This window comes from Galleria mellonella, unplaced genomic scaffold (genome assembly GCF_026898425.1).
Source record: "Galleria mellonella isolate WM207_F2 unplaced genomic scaffold, CSIRO_AGI_GalMel_v1 utg1260, whole genome shotgun sequence".
Classification (NCBI taxonomy): Eukaryota; Metazoa; Arthropoda; class Insecta; order Lepidoptera; family Pyralidae; genus Galleria; species Galleria mellonella.
In genome coordinates, this window is record NW_026441985.1 from 1,627,745 (window position 1) to 1,650,556 (window position 22,812).

At 32.1% G+C, this 22,812-nt stretch overlaps 1 protein-coding gene and 1 long non-coding RNA gene across 8 annotated transcripts in view; one reads left to right on the top strand and one right to left on the bottom strand.

Annotated features, from left to right (window-relative positions):
- Window positions 1-17,878, top strand: part of LOC128201881 (uncharacterized) — a 51,759-nt gene extending 33,881 nt beyond the window's left edge. The window contains exons 3-4 of the long non-coding RNA XR_008253489.1: window positions 15,986-16,102; window positions 17,389-17,878. This is a non-coding gene — a long non-coding RNA (uncharacterized LOC128201881). The remainder of the gene's footprint in view (window positions 1-15,985; window positions 16,103-17,388) is intronic.
- The window catches only part of LOC113515593 (uncharacterized), a 158,389-nt gene extending 138,235 nt beyond the window's left edge, over window positions 1-20,154 (bottom strand). For all 7 annotated transcript variants that reach the window (XM_052900173.1, XM_052900178.1, XM_052900189.1 and 4 more), the window contains exon 1: window positions 19,631-20,154. In XM_052900173.1, coding sequence (XP_052756133.1) covers window positions 19,631-20,080 — 450 coding nt within the window. In that variant the 5' untranslated portion in view covers window positions 20,081-20,154. The remainder of the gene's footprint in view (window positions 1-19,630) is intronic.
- Window positions 20,155-22,812: the final 2,658 nt, after the last annotated feature.

The following is a 22,812-nucleotide window of genomic DNA, read 5'->3' on the forward strand; positions in this document are numbered from 1 at the left end:
CAAAACATACTTTACCAATCATAATACGATTTATACTATAATCTATAAATACACGATGAACCCATAAAAAATATGGACTCAATATCTTTATTATCTGAAGGAACATATCAATCAAACTCTTTCCTCGGAACTTTTATATCGAAACAAAGCGGAGTTAACCCTTTGAGCTGTCTTTGCCCTTACGAAAATTCAATAGACCGTGAATTAAGTGGCTCATCTGTCTCCAAGCGAGTCTCAAGTTGCAAATTTATATGAAAAAATACCTACTCACCATATTAAGTTTCGCAAGGAGAGAATAAAATGCAGCAGGTGTGGTATTCACCTGGCCAACATGTGTGCATGGCAGGTTAATTATATTTTTAACTTTTATCCTTTAAAAACCTCACGTACTAAATGTTGAGTGTTTTACTGAAACACAAGTACAAGTTTTGACGTTAATAAATACTTTCTAATAAGTAGGTAATCGACTATCTATTTATATTTCCTACCACACATGAAATACTTATTGACAATAACTAATACAGTATCTTTTTAACTTTAATTTCGAAGATATAATATTTTTTTACGCAAAAAGAACAGCGTTATAAGTTTGAAGACTGTATGTAAAATACAAAATATTTTACAGATTTACATGCACACTAAATTTTCTACTTTACAATTTTATACTGATGTTCAGTTTATGCCATCATTATCATCATCATCACATCACCCTTCAACTGTTCTCTGATGAACATAAGCGTTCCTCTATCGGAGGGTTGGCGGATTGGCAACCGCAGTTAGGCCTCGATGATGCTTTAGTTTTTGTATTAGTAGTATATCCATAAATAAATGTAGTATTAAATTGTTATTAAATGTATTAATTTATCTAATATTATGCTTATCAATATGGCAAATATAAATTTCTATAATCTAAATAAATATCAATTTAACAAAGTAATATAATGTCTTACCAAAAATGACTAAGTCGTAATTTCTGAAACTAATAAAAAATTTGTCGACGGACACCTACTTCATGAGTATCTTCAAGCTCTGATTAATATTATATAATAATAAATGTAACGGACATATTAATTTTTACTTTAGTTATATGCCAAGTATTCTAACCGCTCACAACAGTAAGATTGTAGCACTTTATTGAAAGGCAATAAAGTTTAAAATATCAAACAAACTAAATTAATTATAATGTTTTATGAGTATAATTTACCGAGCAATTAACCTGACACCAGATAAGATTTCGATAATCAAAATTTACCGAGTGTTACAAAAACTCTAAATTTACTATGCCATTCGATATGTAACTAATTTGACGGAAAATTGCCTTCACGTTGGTTGACAGGGTTTAGAAGAGCATTGACACTGATTGATATTGTAACTAGAGCACAAATGTCCACCTTAACGACTTTGTTAATGTCGAAATTTCACCTTGGATCTGAGTACATTGACGGCTCTCTGTGACAGATATAATTAAATATCTAATTGAATAAGCGATAATTGTAAATTTTTGACATGCGAAATGTTGTCTCTGTATCTAAAAATGATATAAAAGATAATGCTACTAAGAGATTAAGCGACAGCGCTCCCTACCTGTTTACTGCATACATGAGACAGAACTAGTTAGCACGTATGACATCTCATTCTTTCTTAGGAGAACAGTAGGTGCTATTTATAAATGGATTGTTTTGAATAAATAGTAATTTGGTGTAGATACCATTGGATATTACAGTGGATATAACATGAAAATTAAAAATTTGCTAGAAATTTCTTGCGTTTTATTATTTTCAAAATTTATGTCCTCGCATTTTCTTAGATCCAGCAATAATTTTATTTCAAACGACGTCACACTACGCCGCTTCTCATTAAACCTTATATATTACAACAAAACGTGCCTTTACGACGGCATACCAGTTAATCAGTTGCACGCACACGCTCTAGTTTAATGACATAATTAAAAATCCCCCAGTCCAAGGTAGTGGGAAAGTTCGCTCCGGGGTTTAGTGGGCTAGGGCTTATCCTTACAGTAAACCGAACAAGTTGCCCCCATTTGCTAATCTCCTAAGCCAAGTAACGAGCTGGCACAAGTGATAAACTTTTGACATTAGTTCTATGTCATGGTGCGAATTGACACGGTTTAAGTTATTTTGAAGGAAAGGTTACGTGCGCATAGCAGAAATCAGTCGAAAATTGGAGCTATCGGACTGTAAATAAATGTATTTCATACTGAAATGCTAATTTAGTTGTTTTATATTCTTGGATAGGGTAATATCAGTGCATATAATTTATTGCAGGCTCATAGTATAGACAATACAATAAGCTATACTCATTCATATTCGATAACTTCCAAAAAATAAAGTTTTACACTCACCTTGGAACAAATTTGAAATTTTATGATCGTATACAAAATATGTATATAAATATAACATTATTGAAATAAAACAAAATTTAGTAAATATTATACATGATTAATTAAAATAAGAAGTATTTGTATTCTGGAATATTCAGAAGCAGATAATTACATTGACCTTGGATAATAAACGCGCACGTAACATCACTAGTGTTACAGGCAATCATAGGCTACAGTGACTGTTGCCCACAGACGGGCTATATGCTTGTCTGTCACCTTTATGGTATAAAAAATTCTTTAAGTAAAATTCATAAAATAAAATATTGCTAACAATAGACTTGCGACTGGAATTTCCTATCTTATATGACAGAAAGTGATGACAAGATATAAAAAGAAACGCATTTACCCAAAAGATAACTATTTGCCATCGATTTAAAAAAAAGGAGAAAGGGAAAAAGAATTCGACTTCTTAGCATTTCACACTAAAAATGATAATACTTCCAATATTATTCTTTGTCATGATTGCCTGCAGATAAGATAGATAAATACCACAGACAAGATATTGCAGACCAACGACCCTATTATCGTTCACCGTCTTTAAACGGCATTATAAGATATTTATTTGCTGATAAAATAGCTAAACACCTGTGAGAAACCCATTTCGTTGATTAAATTCGCGAACGCAACTTTAATAATAGCTTTTCTCACTCGCTCTCGCTGATAAATTGCGCCAGACGCAAACCCGAGCTTGCCAGGAAACTGCCAGGTAGTACACCCACCAATAGCGCCGAGTAATGAGTTTTGTTGTTCAACAGTTACTGCTGGATTAAAGGACACTAGCAAACGATGTACGGTCACACGAAACTGCAGTTGGCAGTTGCAAATATTGCATTTGTATATGGGTGAAGTGGAGCTTGACACGCAAGACCTAATTCTCTTAGAAAATATTTATGTTACCAGGATTATTCAAGTTCAATATTACGACCTCATTATAGTAGTGTTATTTATTTTCTAAGGTTTCGGAAGTGGGAACTAGTATATAATTTGGCATAGAAATGTTTTAAGAATATGCTACGACAGGCAAACTTAATGCTAATAACACTCTGTACCATTCAAACCTAGAATTCCAAGAAGTTAAAAATATATATTTTATGATTAAATTATATGTAATTAATATATTTTTTATGACTAGCTCTTGACCGCTTGACGAGAACATATTGAATGATAGGGATAAAAAGTTACTCGAAGCTAAATCCATCAGTATACCAAATACTGTACATATGTCAAATGTCATAACTATTGATTGAATTTATAAACTACCAAGAAGTGACAAACAAACAAAAAAAGTCACTTTCACCAATTTCATTAGTAAATACAAGAGCTATATTCTTTTCTTTGATGTTGTGTTTCGCGAAGATAACATATGACGTAATATATCATAGCTATATATGCATTACTAGTTGTATCCTGCGGCTTCACCCACCTGAAGTATCGTATGTGCTAAGTTAGGACATATCCTACCTGTGCACCAAATTTCGTTTAAATCCGTTTAGTAGTTTTTGAATGAAAGAATAACAAACATCCATTCATGCATCCGTCATTACAAACTTTCGCATTTATAATATTAATAGGATTTATTCATACTTTTGCTGTGCTAAATTACTACACTGATCAGTATCATTAAACAGCAGGTCATAAAAAGAACTCTCAATTAGTTAAAAGTTTTAGTATTAGTTTGGGCAGTTACCTACAAAGTAAGAGCAGGATTTCCAAACTATTTAAGAAAAACAGACCTTTTTGAGACAGTATATGGTTCATATTGAGTTAGCCAATTACGAGTTATGAGGATATATATTATTAAGAGTACGACATGTGTTCTTCATCAAATCATCATCGTTTCATCATCTCAGTTCACTGCTGAACATAGGTCTCCTTTATAGATCATTGGAGGGTTTGCCAGTAGGTGCCATGCTTGGCAGGCGAGTTAGCAACCGCAGTTAGGCCTTTCGTGATGTTTTAAGAGGGACTCTGCTGCCTATCCCTCCACCATAAGCTCCCTTAGCCTTACGAAACCCACGGCACAGATAATATAATACTCGGTAAGGAAGGGGTGGTGGTGGTGGCCGTGCCAGGACTTACACAGCATTAATCTCTTATCATCCATCTTATAATTAATTCTGCAACAAATAATAGGTAAAAAATCACACTAAACATTGGTTTTATAGTTACATAGAATTTAGTTATTATATTTTAACTTTTGATCTTTGCATAAATTCAGTGGAAAGGAAATGAGAAATTTCTAAGTTTTGTTGCAACATCCGCTAACTGATTAATTTAGAAGAGTAAGGGTCTCTTTATTCACGAAGGTCTTTTCAACTTAAAATTACATTCAGTAAAATATACGTAATGAATAGCCGTTAAATATATATATAGGTATATTTAGCTATTAAAAGTCTGCACTTTGTTCGAGACGAGATTATCGTGCTACCGAATGAATCTGTTTCAACGTGTTTTTGACGAGCAGGTAGTAAGAGAGAATCATGACAGACTGATTTGTCTGAAAGTTCATTTTGATCAACTATCATAAACAAAACAACCATTTGTACAAACAAGCCTTAGTAAAAATTGATTTTTTTTTAAAGAAGACTATATTTAGTATATACCCCGTAGAAGAGATATTAGCTGCTTATTATCCTTGTATATACTTGTATAAGATACATTACTCGCTTTATTATTTAGGACTCTCAATATATATTGTATTCTATTTAAAAGTAAAATATTACAATGTATCGCAAGTCAAAGCAACCAATGAATGTAATTGGCAATTTTGCTACACAAGCCGAGCTTTCTATGCCGACAAGGAATACAGTGTAGATCTCCGATAAAATCATGTCCGCAAACACTTAAGTGAGCTTCGGACAAATTGGTCGAGTCCCAGGGCGATCATACGAAGCGAGGAATGTTAATCGAAGTCGGGTCAACTGGATATTTACATCGGACCTTGGCTCACTGGTAATGGGGGAAGCAAACAATCATTATGGTTATACAAAGTGGCCGAACTGTTGGTTCGCAAATGTTAGCCTATCCGCCTAACTGTTCGATACAATTGTTCTGTTAAAGGTACAAGTCTTACAAATTGTAATACATACGATTATCTTTTATTATATATTTATTTTATTATTTTAGCCATTAACTGTCCACTAATGAACATAAGCCTTCCCCATAAGGGGTGTTTTACCAGTAGTTGCCATGCTTGGCAGTCAGGTTGGCAACCGCAGTTAGGCTTTTACAGATATTTTAAGAGGGATGCTACTGCTCATCCCTCGCCGTTCCTTAGTCGATTCTTACGACACCCACGGGAAAGAAAGGGGTGGTATATTCTGTACCGGGACTACACGGCTAATAATATAAATATATATTATTATCCATAATAATATACTTATACAGGGTAACTTTAAATCGTTATCAACTGTTTATGGAAATAAAAAAAAAATACAAAAAAAAAATTGCAAAAGATTACAAAAATATGTATCCTCTCATACTGATATGGCGCGTTCGACTGTCAAAGTACTATGGGAAGCTTTATGTTTCTTGTATTTTTTTTGAGTCATGTGGCTTCGGGAAAAACATTTAGTTTTACTAGTAAACATTTTAAATTTATACCAATAGTTGTGAAGTCATTATATTCTAATGAAGTGTACTATATGTTATCATTTCCTTTTACTTTCAGGCTACGTATGATTGATGTGATGATAGGATATAAGAGACGACCGAGGAAATAAATAAAAACATAAATTGGCAAAAAAAAATTATAAACCCCATACACCAAGTCAGAATTGTAATAGAATATATGTTTCTTTTATGAAGAAAAATCTATGCCCAGCTGTGGGGCGTCAATAGATTAACTACCTATTAACGCCAACAGTATTTATACTTCGGTACCAAAATACAATTTATACTTTATAAAAAAATATTAATTACATCTATTAAAAATTGTTATATTTTGCTATTCGAAAGCTTTTTTGCTTTTCGCTCCATTTTGCATTGTTAATAGTGGAATAGAAAAAATTGTGACTAATTACCCTGAAAGCGACTTCTGGTAAAAATAGTTAAACTATTCAACCAATGAAAGGGGTCAAGGGAGGTCAGGTATTGTAACATTGTATATGAAATTGTTCGTTAAAGATAAATTCGATAAAATATTCCTACTGTTGACCTTTATTATTTTATTGAATTACAATGAACATATTTACTTTTAACGGAAATAATGTGAACTATTGTTATTTAAATCTCAATAAGTACCGAAGCTATACACGCGACAAAATATTTAAACATGTAACTATTAGAAACGTGAAAATTGCGTTGATTCGAATTTGTTCCAATTACATATATGGAGATACAAGAACAATTACTAGCAGTGACCGTGGCCTTTTTCGGGGACCAGAACAAATTATGTCTTAATCTACGAAACGGAAAATGACCAAGAACTTAAAATAAATATAGTTTTAGCGATTATATCAGTTACTGTAAATTATTACGTAAGTATAATTTGTGAGAGTGGTGTGAATAAAGCAATAGACATATATAAGGACAAAAGCCTTGGAGACTCAGTAATCTAATCCATAGCGAAAGATACATAAGATAGGAGCCACAAAAAAAAAACAAAAACAGGAGCATTAGAAACCCCTGTGTAAACACAACAATTCACAACAATTCTACAAACACGAAGGATGCGTTAAAGGAATCAATGTTTACTATTCACAAAGTGACTATTTCGCACATGCAAAAAATTACCTTATTTGGACACGAGCTGGCAACAAAAAAAAAAGCAAAAATAAAACAAAATCCGCTTCCCTGTTTAATTTAGCGAGGGTTGTCGACAAAAAGCGTTGGCTCTTGTTGGGCCTTTTTGTTGACAAAACGTAACAACAGGAATGCATTGTCCCGTTATGCTGTCCCTGGCTCCCAGGCTAGCTGTAAAAAGACGATATTTTCTCTTTGCTTCTGAGTTAGTCAGTTTATTGGATGCGTCATAAGAATTCAGACGAAGTGACTCATATAATGAAGATGAAAATTCAGAAGTTTGTAGTAGTTGATGTTGAAACTACAATTTATACTAACACTATTAGTTGAACAATTTATCTTGCTTTCAGTTTATTAGAATTAAAACTTTTAAAACTTTATAATTGAAATTACTTGAAGGAAAACATTCTTCTTCTTTCTTCTTGATTTTTTTTTATGTATTTAAAAATACCATTTTATCTACTAATTGTTTCTCGTCGGTTCGACTACATTTCATATGGATTTATTTATTGCGGAATTCCGATTTTTAAGAGTATACAACTACCAAATATGAAGTCAGTCCTTTAGATACCGACATATAAGATAAAAACAGAAACGGGGTAGATTTTTTTGCTTCTATACAGAATTCACATAAGAAGTTACACAGCTTAACAAGGAATCTTCATTTAGTAACTATAATTATACATATAACAATGTATGATAAGAGTTCGATATGATTTCAAGCTATATAAATAAAAATAAAATCAATTTCAATGTATCAAATATTTATAACAATAAAATACTTATTATACAAAAGAGAAACGATAAACAAATTGATGTTTGTAACAAAAGACAAGGTGAAGCAAAAAGAGTGGACAATTTACAGGTGTATAATAAATTAAGTGAATCATGAGCACCAATAGGCGACCGATTACCCGCTGGGAAAGAAGTCGTAGCAACGGCGCCTTCGTTGATGGATATAAACATAAAAAAACCTGTCCATACGTGCGTGGACTGCCCACGCACGCTATTAACTTAGACGGTTTATTGTCCCATTCATTGGAGTAACATGAGACTGAGCATTTCAACCTTTGGAGGTAAATCTGTCCATGATTTCCCATATTGAATTACTCGCCACAATTAGGTTGTTGCGTAAAGTAATTGAGAAGCTGATGTTCTTAGAATCAAATTATTTATAGGCTTGGGATTGGAAAACGCTTCAAAATTTACTGTTATAAAAAGAAAATATATCTTAATTTACCTTACCTTGATTATATTAATTTATATAATACAATAATAAATATTTTAAGTTAAACATTTTATAAAAAAAAATATGTATATAAAGAAATAGGGAATTTAGCTTCAAATATCCCAGAAATAATAAACGCGTATAAACTACGTATAAATTTTAATCTATTCAGTTTTCATGAAAGTTTTCCATTTAAATATTTGTATAAAACTTTAATGTAAATTGTGGAATGAAGATGAGTTAAATCATTATAAAAGAGTTTGAATTTATGTTAGTAGTAATGAAAGTAAATTTTATCATCTATTCAGTGATTATCCTATAATTTGTTGTAAAAGTTCTTATAAACTGTTAGGAGAATTACTTGGTATAAGACATTATAAAATACTCTATTAAGAATACTCGTTTGACTTCAATTTCAAAATATTATTATATCCTGGTTCTAGTATTGCTAATTAATTAGAATTATATTCAATATACTATTTTTGAAGCTAAAGCTTGTTCATTCAGTGAATTTATGATAATCTATATTAAGTACAGGATTCTTCCCAATATTTTATAGATCGAAATTCCTATACATATTGTCTAATAAAAATATAATTAATTTAATTCAGACGAATACTAAAAAATTTACAGAACTTGAACAAATGTTAATGATTAAGTTTCATTCAAAACTTCATTTTATCAAATATACAATAGAAATGAATGTATTGAAAAAGTAGAAGTGTTGCAATATAATTGACAAATTGTTTAATACAATATTTTTGCTGCTCACATATAATGAACCGGGAGTCAATAATCATAGTTCAGTTTGGGCTATCATTATGTAACGATTTTTGGGGATCAATTTTCAACCAATCACGAGATAATACGAAAATAATAACGTTTGATTCTCGCTCATTATAAACGGACACATAATTTGAACGGGCCTAAATATCAAATTAAGGCAGGTCAGTAATTTAAAACAAAACAGGATACTAACCAAGTAAAATATACTGGAATATTCTCAAAATTAGTTTATAAAAAAAATACGACTCATAAAGAAATGTATAAACTTATATTTAATAATAAAATAATATGTTTCTTTCATATTAAAACAGTAAGGGCAAAACAAAGACCTAACTCCAAAAAAAAGTGAAGTAGGTTTTTGCATGAATATTCCATTTAGAGTTTTAGACAAATTCTGAAAATCCCCATCTATAAGTGTCTGTAGAAAACGACCCCATGAACGGATTTCCGCTAAAATATCGTTAATGGTCACCTTTGTCGTAAAAATGGTAGTTACCGTTGTAACTTAGGAAAATTGCCTTCTAAAAAATCTAATCTATTTGATTCACATCGAATGTCTTGTTCGATAGCGGATCTTGCCTTAAGTGCTTTTTTCTCGAACTTTATAAAATCATCAAATATGTGTAAAGGAAAAGGGATTGTTAGTAATGGAAACTGAATATACCCAACCAGGTCGACCTCCTCGCGGTTCCCCCTGGAAACTATCATGGTTAATTCCTGATGAATTCATCATGATGGGGTAACTGGCCTGTTTTCATTCTCATCAATCACCCTTCACTGGTGCTCCGCCAGCGTATCCCGTTAGCACAGGCGGAGTTACCATACCATTTTCACCCAAAAAAAAAAATGTGTAAAGGTGAGTGTAAAAATCACATCAATTCTACGACTGGCCTTAGCGTGGCACAGTCTCAACTTCTAACTATTAAAGTGTCATCTAATAAAGATATAATACCTCAATGCGCCCAAGGGCGTTCAAGCCTTGATTGAAGTAACATTTATCCTGTCTGAGTATGCAATGATTTTATTATTCCTTAATAAGTGTACATTTTGGATAAGATGAAAGTCTTATCGTTATAGGTACTGAGGTCGTCACCCTTTCGCTTGATAATATCATTGCTCTATATTATTCGCAAGCAAACCGTGAATCATAAGTTACCGGTATTTAAACGTGACTGTATATTTGCCTAGACTTACTTTTGAATATATACCATATTTATATGAAAAATTTGATACTCATGACTTTACAAATCGGTGCCATAAAATTATATGATTTTTTAAGCGTTGTATTTATGTTGATTTACTTCTTTTGAGGACATAATTTTTCTTGACTAGAAGCATTTTCGATTCAATTTAATTTTTAAGATGTATTTCTTAATATCACGATTTAATTTCTTTGAACATAACTGTGAGCACTCGTATAAAGCAAAATTTATCACCTCAAGTCAAATTGTACTTTTTATTATCATGCTCTATAGAAGCCTCAATCCAAGATATTGCTTTAGTAGTCACAATCGCGGATATCGTTCGACGTTTAACTCAAAGTTTTCGTAATGTACAGCAATAAAGTGATAACCCTAGCTGCTATATTGGTTTGCGCCAGCATGGCACCAGTAAAGGATAATAGGCGAGGAACAAGACCGATTATTTGACTCAACATAACAAGTAAACCAGGATTTACCGCGATAGTTTTCTGAACCATATGGAGGTTCACCCGACTAGTTATAATGCTAGCAATGAGATTGCTAATCCACATTAATGACAATCTTTTCCACTTGTCTTAAGATTAAGTAACCGCATAATATCCAGCTTTTAAGAGGGAGTCGTTTACAAGCGAATAAGGCAGAGTAGAACACTCTACAGCTACAACTGTAAAGTAACTCAGAAGAATGCACTTTAAAAATCTACATTAAGAAAACATCTTCAACTGAAATGATTTAAAATATTCAATAGACTTGAATTCTATACACAAAATTAGCTAAGTAAACACTTTACTAGATACTGTGTCGTGCCGTGTTTGATCACGGCCGGATCTCTAAATATTTTTAAAAAGTCAACTTTAAAATCCGAATCGACGTTCAAATTAAAAATTTCCGCCACACTTATTTTGCTATTGTTACCTTAATTTACAATGCTCTGCGGAACTTTTATACATTTTTTTTTCAATTGACATCACTTAATATTTTTATCTAGTGGTTTCATTTTTTTTCGTTGATTATACGCATATCGTAAAACAGCAGACATGCATGGTAAATATGAAGGAAAGCAGCAAAGATCACAAATATTTATGGAAATATTATGCCATTCATTAACATTCCGTATGTATCATCTTTTTAATGACTAAAATCGTTTGACATGTGACATATTTCACTAAGGTATATAGTGAAATCTTTCGAAACATAGCGCAGAATATATTCAGTAAACAATAATTACAGAAAAGAAAACATTCGACCTAAATCTGCTTTGAGTGACATGTCCGCTCCAGTGACCTCAGGCAAAATCATAACGAATCGGTAATTGTAATCATTCACCGAATGGTAAAATTCAAAACTCTCTCTTACAGAATATTGTAATGTCCAATAATAAACGTAGAATAGCAAAAGGTATAAAGTTATATTTCCTTCGTTGACGTTAGTAGTGATGAAACTTCTGTAAATTGTTTAAGTTGTAAAATAAGTACGTACCTATAATAAATATAAAATGTACAGTCAAATGTTGTTGGTAGTAGTCCAGTTTGGTCATACTGGTATGTTTTTATAGCTGGCAGAGTTTTGTTCACACCTATTTTGCCGTGAAACTATCAATTGATAGTTTCACGGCAAATATGCATGCATTATTTTATTGTATAAACTTTTCTGTCAGAAATTGTGGATGGTATCTCTGTTATAAAAAGCATAACATCTTCGTTCTTTGAAGTTTCAACAAATATAGGCGTCATGGATGTATACAGATACATACATGTTATCGTCAATGTATACGAGTAGACAGTTTCTTTCAGACATATTGTTTATTACTAGTAGTAATATAAAAAAAACTTAACTAGGAACCCTTATTGTAGTTGGAACATTTAGAACGGTTACTCAAATAAGTGGTTGACCATACCCGCATGATTTTAATTGATGTATCAAGGGCTTTAATATCCCCTTATCATTTCAACGCTAGCTAAAATATATGTAAATACCTCTAATATGACAGATAAGTGTAAAGAAATTACACGGCTGTAATCTCATGATTGACAGGAACATGCCTCCACATCCGGTCTTTATGATTACTTGGTCGTTCATAAATATATATTTACGTTGCCACAGCTGTATTTCATTTACTATCCATATAAATATCTCGTATAATAAGTAATGACAACGAAAAAGAGGGATAAAATGACAAACATGAAAATATAAAAGCTTCTTCTGTTTTACTATACGAGTATAGAAACTATATTACTTGTAATTGCATTATATTACTATTCCATATTTAATTTTTAAAGATAAATACAAGGAAATAACTGGTATTAACAAGTCTGAAGAAAGATGATAAAACAATTCTCAGAATTTAACAATTTAATTAATAATTTCTCATGTAAATACTTGTGGGTAGATTTAAAATCAGATATCATTAATTGAATTGAATAATTAATATTGACCCATAAATTAAGTCTATTTGCATTGAACTACTAACATTTTAAACATAAATACAGTGTGGAAGTTACAACACTACCACCTAAGAAGCCAAAACAAAAGGCGTAAAAGTTTACGTTCAAGCACACCTTCTTGGAAGACCCTTGTGTGTTTGATTGAGAACTCTTATAAATAAATATTCCGGACACGTGTAGAAAATATTTCACTTGCATACGCGTTCATAATATGATTTCTCTATAAAATAATCTTTTTTATAACATAATAACTTGAAAGTAAAAAAAATAGCTACTGTCTGAAATGTAAAAAAAATTCAGAAATACTCGTAAATGTAAGGATAAAAGTTTCTAATATTATTTCCTTAGATTCTGACATAATAATATAGTATTCTATAAATAATTAATTGGAAAGACATTATAATTTTTACGTAAAAGTAGTATTCAAATTAAACAATCCTTTACAATGATAATGGTAACCCACAAAATATAAATCGTAAAAAAACATCATTAGTTTCGTGACAAAATGATACAAACAACCCATTATGGAGAAACATCGGTGTCTGTTTCTATGAATTAAAGTAATGATGAATGTGGGAAACTAAAGAAACTAACTTCAACTTTACACCATTAAACTAATAAAGCAATTGAATACCTGAGTGATATAAAATGCGGATAAATTTATTTTAAAAATTGGTAGTTTGAATGTTTAAATCACAGAAAAACAACTTATTCCTCTGATTCCAAAATGTGGAAACGTGTTAAAAAACTTCGTAGTTTTTTTTCTCTCGTCACTTAAAAAAGAAATAAAAATAAACGAGCAATGAACAAACAACGCGATTAGGTGACAGTTGAAACGGTCGCCTACGCTACCGTTAAAGCATACTAATAATAATATATATAGTACTTAGAAACTTAGATATGTCATCATGATATCATATAGATACAAACTATATATAGATATAGACATACTCGTAGAATTAATAGGTAAATATTTTTTTATAATACTTAAAACAAAAAACAAGCTGACAGCCCATCTGATGAAAAATAGTAAGCGTCACAAACATGAATGACATTATAGATTTTATAGATGCCTACATTTGTCAAAGGGCTAAAGTGTTAGGTATTACACCACCCATAACTTCTAATGAAATATATTGAGTGATATAGTATATGGTATAGACTAGGTACTATTGTAATAAGATGAGCAAGTCTGATACAGTACATCAGCTAACTAAACTACAATACAACTCACAATCTAACTAATTCAGTTTCAACAATCCTCTCTGACCTTACAATCACCGATGCTAATCTTCTGGCGTGCAGCAAATCTACTCGAGTTTACCAACTTTAGGTTAGCAGCTCTGTGTAGAAGAGTAAATATGCTGAGCAAACTGACTCAGTTCGTCTTACACCTGTCGAACTTCAAATTGTTAATGTTTCTGCACTCCTGGTAATTTCATTGAAGATGGAGTATGAACTTGGTGTCGTTTAATTAGGACTGCGGTTCAAATATCTTCGTAAATGTTATTTATACGTTTCGAAATCAAATACTTCTTCGTTCTGAAATAAATTTTTGAAGATATTTTTTTTTTTTTTAATATTGCTTCAATCTTAGTCATTATTGTTGTTTAAATAGGTCTGCGAGGTTCTAATATCTTCTATAGTATCCATGTCAATTTTATTATCGAATCAAATGTTAATACCAGAAATTGTGTATTAATAAATATATGGATAAATTATAAATTATTATTTTCTTTATTTTTTTGTCTGATATTAATTACATTGTTCATTTATTGTACATCATTTATTTTTAATTCTATATAGAATTTCAGCTATACTGCAATGCAGGACATTATTAGACCTAATATTGTGTGTTAAATCGTACTATAATAAATAAATAAACTATTCATATAGGTAGGTAGTTAGTAAATTAACTATGATAAAAAAAAGTTATTAATTAATTTCAATTTAAATATTATAATAACATTCTTTTAAATATTATTTCCCAATGTCAATGAAATACGAAAACATGACTGCTTAATGCCAGGTTTTAATTCGTATCCGAGTTTAGGACAAACGTAAAGTTAGAAACGGAAAATTGTTATTTTAAGTAACTTCAACAAACAAGGGTCGTCGTTTAATTAGTCTTTATTAGACCCTGTTGGCAAAGTTTACATGTATGCAAAATTTTGGCTCCAATCAACGACCTGTTTATAGCGATTAAATTACACAAAAGTTTCCACCATGACAGTAATTATGGTCATTAATATTTAAATTTCTGGGTGAAGTAAAATTTATTATACATATACATTGTACTAGCTCTGAATATGTAGAAGTATAGTATAGGTTATTATTATTTATGATTTGACGGAAGATTGAAAAAAAATAAAACACTGCTATTAATATTTTTAATTTATAAATTCAAAGCTAAAGTAAATCAAATAATCACCAATAACAAGAAAAATTCACCAGAGGGAGACTTTGTACAAAAGTCGATTGCTTGGGTACCTCTGTCCCATTCGTGTTTCAACCGTGAAGCAGCTGTGTTTGCATGGCTGTGTTTCGGTTTGAAGGGTGGGATATGGCGTGAATTTACTGGGTACAGAGGAATAATACCTGAGTCCTCAGGAATGGCAACGCATGGGAGGTATCATGGGCGAAACAGTGTACTCTGTTATGTCCATGGTACTGCTCATGTCTATAGGCGACGGTTACCACTTTCCATTAGGTGGGCCGTCAGCTTGCTTGCCATTCTAAGTTGTATAAAAAAAAACGAAAAAAAAAAGTAATTGATTTTGCATTAATTTCTCAATTAGATGTGTTTACGAATAAAATACATAATCTTTAGTCAAATTCATAATTTATCAACAGTAGTTTTTTATTAATACATTATAAATTTTGAAAACGATTAATTTTGTAATACATATTACAAACTAAAATAAAGATCACATAATAACTGATTCTCTATGAATATTATAGAACATACTTTACTGAATTAGGTCTTATTTTACGGAAGTCCATAAAACCGGTTAGTCGGTTAGAATTAATTTCCACTACTATTATTTATTTTTATCGCCTCAAAGTGCCTAAAATAATTTTTAATATAATTATTATTACTGCAATAGATAATTTTTATAACCTCTCGTAAAATTACCATCACAAAAAACAATATGAATAGTATAACAAAGTTATATTACAGGGGTAAAATTACCAGGCGCCCATAAAACGTAAAGCAACCAACGAATACCAAGGAGCTTAGCCCACACTGCGTGACTTCGCACACATTCATCGTAACAAAGCGACGAGGATGAAACAGGTAGAAAAACCCCACCAAGTTAATATTAGACCCTGTTACAGAGTAAACAGGAGTTTTGTATAGGAGCACAATTTTAATTAAAGCAAATATTAAATATACGAATGTGTGCTGTTATGTGTGTTAAACTGAATACAAATTAGATAATATTGCATATGACATGATTAATTATAAGCATCGATAACGAAAACAAAATACGTGGTACGTATCAATGTAGTAAATTCAAATTCAATAAGAACGTGCTCATGAATTATGACTGTCGGTATCCATATACATGTGCAATTTTGATGTCTTTTATATTTACAATACCAACAGTAATTCTTATCTATAATACTTTCAATCCATTAAATATATTTTTATACGTGAAACAGATTACATTACTTGTTAATTTAATATACGCTTTTAAAAAACGTACTGAACTTGTTTTTGTTTTGTTAATTTTAATATTCTATTCTCAATATTAGAACAGTTAAAACTCCGAAGAAAAGATCGGACCATTTATTTTAATGTATCAGTAATAACCATTTGTATCCAAAAACATGTCATATGAACGCTTAAAAGCGAGATAAAACTTGATTAACCCCTCTTGTTTCCTCATTTCGTTCATATAACACCAATTAACCTTCAAATATTCCTTCCATTTACATGCATAAACTAATTCTTATGCAAAGCACTCGGAACATTCATTAACATTAGTTTTTACTTCAACTTAGAATAGTTCGCTGGACCGTTTACCATATCTTTTGAATATACTAGCACCGCCTTTTTCTTACCGATTAAAACGAAGCTGGACATCGACACATTAATATCTTTTTTACCGTCATTAAAATATGCGTGGCATTTAAGTTGTCTCGATATCTCCGTATCAGTAAATGGATACGTATAAAAGGTACCGTCCTTAATGTTATTTCTTTAAACTTTGGTAACATCTTTATAACTACAATAAGTAAACATGTATATTAACACTATATTTTTATATTCTAAGAGGTAATAGAAACATTTATTTCGATGAATAACAATTTATTTAAGTAAAATTGTTATGAAACATGATACGAAAATTCTATTAGATCATGTTGAGAGGCGCTAATGTCGATATAATCCGTTACATCCGCAATTCAGCAACCTTCTAATAAAATTAGCAATATAAAGGAAGTGATGGATCATAATGTATAAGATAGATCACAATGTATCAGTTACGAATTGCCAAAGGAAATTACCTACTCGATTTTATTATAGTTCGACCATGACCTCCGCAGTACAGCTTTACAAATTATTGGCATCAATTTCAGACATTACTGACAGAAAGCGGATGTTGCAAGCACAATGGACGACAACAAAACATAAATATTGGCCTATTAGTCGGAACTGCGATATCGATACCCCGATGAAATTTGTCAGAGCTTTTGTGCACAGTTCCGGCGGTAATCGCTTTACAAATGATGTATAGAAAAAAACTGTAACCGTGTATTGTTTGGTTGAATCTGTTAGAGGAATGCTATAGTCCCAGGTATACATGGGGGTGTATCGATCACACAATGTGTGAAGCGATGATAATAAGTTTTGAAATAAATCAATAGCGACACTATATTAGATTAATAGTGACAAAATTAATACAAATGGACCCATTAATGGCGGTAGTGTTACCATTATTGGAATAGACGGTCTTGTCAATGAATTTTCTATATGTTGCTTAATGGGTTTTCCAATAGTACTTGCTCCTAAATTTGTATTGAATAAACTTATTATGTAAATATAAATACAAATTTAACATAGCAGAAATGTTTACTGTATTCTTATTAAAAGCTAAGTCGACATCGTTGGACGTTTGTGATGCCAGTGGCTTTCATAGATTCTTTTTTTGCCGGCGTGCCATCGAGCGACTGTTCAATGTGGATTCTTGGAGCACTTGAGCTTGAACAGGTTTTAACATGGGGACCGAAAACCGGTAAAAAATCATCACAGGTAATTACGGTAGGCTCATCGCTTCAGAATCCGATATAGAAGTGTAATAGCGTGGGTAATTGAAAAGAGGAATCTGTTTTCACTCTAACTCAAATCATTCTAATAATAGTTTTTTTTTTTAGTCACAGATTGTTTATAAAATTATTATAAACCTTAAAATAATTCGAAGTGAATATCCATACAGAATGTTATATTCTTAAGAACAAATATTTCCAGGATTGTAAATGCTTTCCTTGTTTGACCAACAATGTATGCTGTCCATTGTGGCAACCATTTTCCGACCACTTGTTAAGCAAAATTATTAGAAGCATTGCATTGTGTATGAGGTTGAAAACAAAGAATTTCTGCAAGTAGGTAGTAAAAAGGAATGAGTATGCGGAAGGCAGGTACATTTCGTTCGGTTAATAAGTACCTGAGCTATAAAAAGTTGCACAAAATGTACTTACGAAGGCGTTATTACAAGTATACCTATTTCCCATAGAATCAACGTACTTAGGTCTGTTTTGTTGGCGTTACTAAGTATTGTTTTATCAGTAATATGATAAAGAAAGAATTGTAATTCGATAAGAATATTAGTCAATCGTGATGATGTGTTTCTTACAAATATAGGATTAACTATTTACACAACACCAAAGGGCGTTCCTACCGCGTAATATTCCGCCCTCTTAATCACTATCCAGCGGAATAATTAATAACACCTCAATTAAAATTTTGACTAAAGGGCTTCCGCCCATATGATGAAGTCTTTATAACTTATTGTCAACTGCTTGTTTCGAATTTATTTTAATAAATTCATTGCATTCTTTTACCTTTCTAGTTTATTTTGTTTTCTTCATTAATACCTTTATCAACCTAAAGTTACTAATTTATATAATTGTTTGTAGCTTCTTTCATTGAAGGTAAATGACCTAATGAAACCAAAACTCATTATTTTTATGTTATTTACACATTAGTAATTAATTAAAATGCCAATAATAAATTAATCTGTCATAAACATCAAGTGCCATAACCATTAAGACTTATGTAATAAAAGAAGCGATCCAATTTTATCAACATAATTTTTAAATAATTTTAAATTTATTAAGCTGATTCTAAGTTGTTTTACATTGTCTCGTAAACATTGCAATTATTGTGCAGGATTAAGATCATTGTTTCGTGTCAGAACAAGTTGTATTACTAATTAACGCCTCAGGTAGCTGAAACAGGCTATGCGATTTATCGTAAAACCCAATTTAGAGCCGAGAGGCACGCGATTACAATCTTCTCACGACAGGAAGGCGCGCAAACTCCTCATCTCGAGGGAAATCACGCACGCAACAAACTTTATGGCAACACGTCCCGAGAAGCGATCCGCCTCGGGCGGCCGAAGACGCCCGCACCACACGCAGACTTATTTAAAATAAATAATATGCAGGCAGTGTCTCTACGCGGCGTCATATTAAAAAAAACTTCGAACCACATCTCACTCCCAACACAAATTCATTCATCAACATCATAACATCACTTTCACAAGTCACGTGTTAACCGCGAGAAGCACTGCCCACCATATAGGGCTAACAAAACACTGACCGTTGTTGAATACGGCTGCAGACTTAGTCGGATTCCGTCTTGAGCGAGACGTTCCCGAAGCAGACGCTTTAATTGCAAGCGCGGTATTTTCACTAATTCCGCTTTGCCTTCTTCGTACTCATCGGCATATTTTGCTGGCTCTATTGCAACTGTTGCCTGCTCTTTTCGGGCTTCTTCTTCACATCTACAGGAGTCTCTAGCGGCGGCGGCCTCCTCCAATGTAAAATAGACAGCCGCAGCACCTTCCTCTCTCAAAGTTCTGATAGAGTGCAGCAGCCTTTGACGATGTGCAGGATTGAGAACCCCGATTGCATCCAAATCTGGTTCTCCGACTTGTTTGCATATTTCCAAGTCATCGTAGCCATTATCAATAAAACTCTCCGCATATTGGCCCAAATGTAGGGATCGCAACCACTCGACGACGATGTTACCGGTCGTGGACGAGGCCATGTCGCGTCAAAACGCGGCGCGCATTACAAGGCGTGCTCACGGCGCGGCGATCGGCGAGAAACTGGCGGCCACGCTCCCCTTCTCCCCACTTTCCCCTCCACAAGCCGCGGTCGCCGCCCCTATCCTTCTTGCTTTTGCTTTTTGACATTTTGTAGCATAATCGTTTCATTTCATAGAGGTGCGCGTCGCGCCACAAGATAGTTATAATATACTTATTTATTAACATGTTTTGCGTAATAGTTACACGCAGTTTTTTGTCAGGTTCTATTAATTTTTTTTCAATAAAATATTCAAAAAGCTTCTTGTTTATTTTTCATTCTTTATCGTACTGTTTGTGAATTAATAATGAATGACTAAAGCGGTTGTAACATCAATATAACTTGAACAGCGGGTGGTAGCAGGACCGTATGATTTATATTGTATTATACGTGAACTTATTAAAAAAAATACACCACTACTTACAAATTGAAATAATCGAGAAGTTTTTTATATTCAACTGTGCATAGAATAAGTAATAGGTACAGTACATGCTACTATTTTATTTATTGACTTGTTCAATAAATATAGGTATGTAATTTATTATATATTATTTTTATTTATATTATATACCTTATGTAGATTAAAGGAGTCATTTATAAAAAAAAATAACATTGACGAATTAAGTTTACGTACTCACCAGCCTAGTTATTGGCAAGAGAGCTTTCAAAGCTAATAAGTATGTAGGTAAGTTCTGAACTGCCGACTTTCAATTTTCTATTAAAATAGAACAAAAATATTTGATCAAAGTTATTAATATTTACTTATATTTTTTATATAACAGAAGTAAGAAAATTTACAATAGTGACCTTAACTCTACAAGAGTTCTCTTCCAGCAAACCCAAAGTGGGCAGGACTATCGATGTCAACGGGTAGAGCGGTATACAATACTGTGACAATTTATAAACAAAAGAAACTAGACAATAAATTAATACTTAACCAAATATATCATATTGAATTGTATATGTATAAACATACATAGATATAATTATATATACTTACACAAATAAATACAATATGTTCATAAGGATAGAAGAATTTATGTTACTTTATCTAGTTATCGGGATTTTGTTGTTTGACAACTATATAATGTGGCTAGTATTGTTTTTTATACCAATTACTAGCATATCAAATTTCATGAATATTGGTAGAGTTGTTAGCTTCCAAGAAATAAACATTAAAAGAATAAATAAACTCACTTTTTTTATTATTATTATAATAAAATATTAATAAGCATATTTGAAGTGATAATCAAACTGATCACCTAATGAAAAGTAATCAGTCTTTAGTTGTATATAATTCACTTATAGTGTTTACGGATTATTTATGTTTAAATTGACGTTGGTGATAAGATTGTTTCAACCATAAATAGTAATTACTATGACATTACTCATCATTCATTAGCCGTGTAGATCCCGGCATAGAATGGGCCACCCCTTTACCGTGGGTGTCGATTTGGATGTGTAAGCCTAACTGCGATCCACGGGGGGAAGGGATTTTTAGTAATGGAGACTGAGAATCCCATTGCTAGCAATATACTCAATCAAGTCGACCTCCTCGCGGTTCCCCTTGGAAACTATCATGGTTAATTCCTGATTAATTCATCATGATGGGCTAACTGGCCTGTTTACATTCTCATTAATCACCCTTCACTGGTGCTCCGCCAGCGTGTCCCGTTAGCGCAGACGGGGTTACCATTCCATTTTCACCCATAAAAAAAAGCCACCTGCCAAGCGTGGTAACTATTGGCAATATCCTACAAGGGGAAGGCCTATGTTCAGCAGTGGACAGATAATGGCTGATGTGATGATAATGTATTTTACAGTTTATTTAAACTTCGTTTTACATATACATGTAAATAAGCATGAAAGGGTTAGTAGATATGAAAATGTTTTACTGAATTCAAAACAAGTGTGGTATATAATTATCATTTTAAATTTCTTCTTCTTGTTTAAATGACGTAACTTAAATCTGGTTAACATCAAAAACTTTGTATCACAATTATATTTATCTGACTAACTGTGTGATGATGGAAAACATCGATAACAAACCTAGCCTCACCTTCTAAGTTGGATTCTAATATACTCAGCGAAACGTTACGTTTAACACAACGGCAACAATAAACAGATGCTTCTGACTACCCCATTGTGTATTTTAGTCATGAGTACATTAATTACTTAATTCTAATTTTTGACTCATTAATTATTAAATTATAAAGGATATAAAACATGAAAATTAATTTTGCAACTTCAAACTTTATTAATATAGCCGAGTAAATATCCCGGTTTCGTGATCACCGCATTGCGTTATTTATTTCAAATATACATACATACTATGATATATAATAATATACATACATATTATCATACATATTATTTCCCTTTATTTGGCACCGAAGTTAATTACCCACGAAGTGAGAAGTGGAGCAAAGTTTACTTTTGCTAAAGCTGTTACTCATTAAACTTCTTGAACCTGTTTTATCTCATTTCGGAGGCCGAAAACAGAAGCGGAGGTTTACCTATTAAAGTTTGCATAAAGCTAACCCGACGATACGACTTCAAAATAGTTTTGGACTTTTTGATTAATATTACATTAGCATCGCTTGGCCTTAAAATGGACACTTTTCTTTTTTTTGTTTCACACATGTATTTTCATAACGTTTCACATTTACAATACATGCATATAGTAGATGCTAT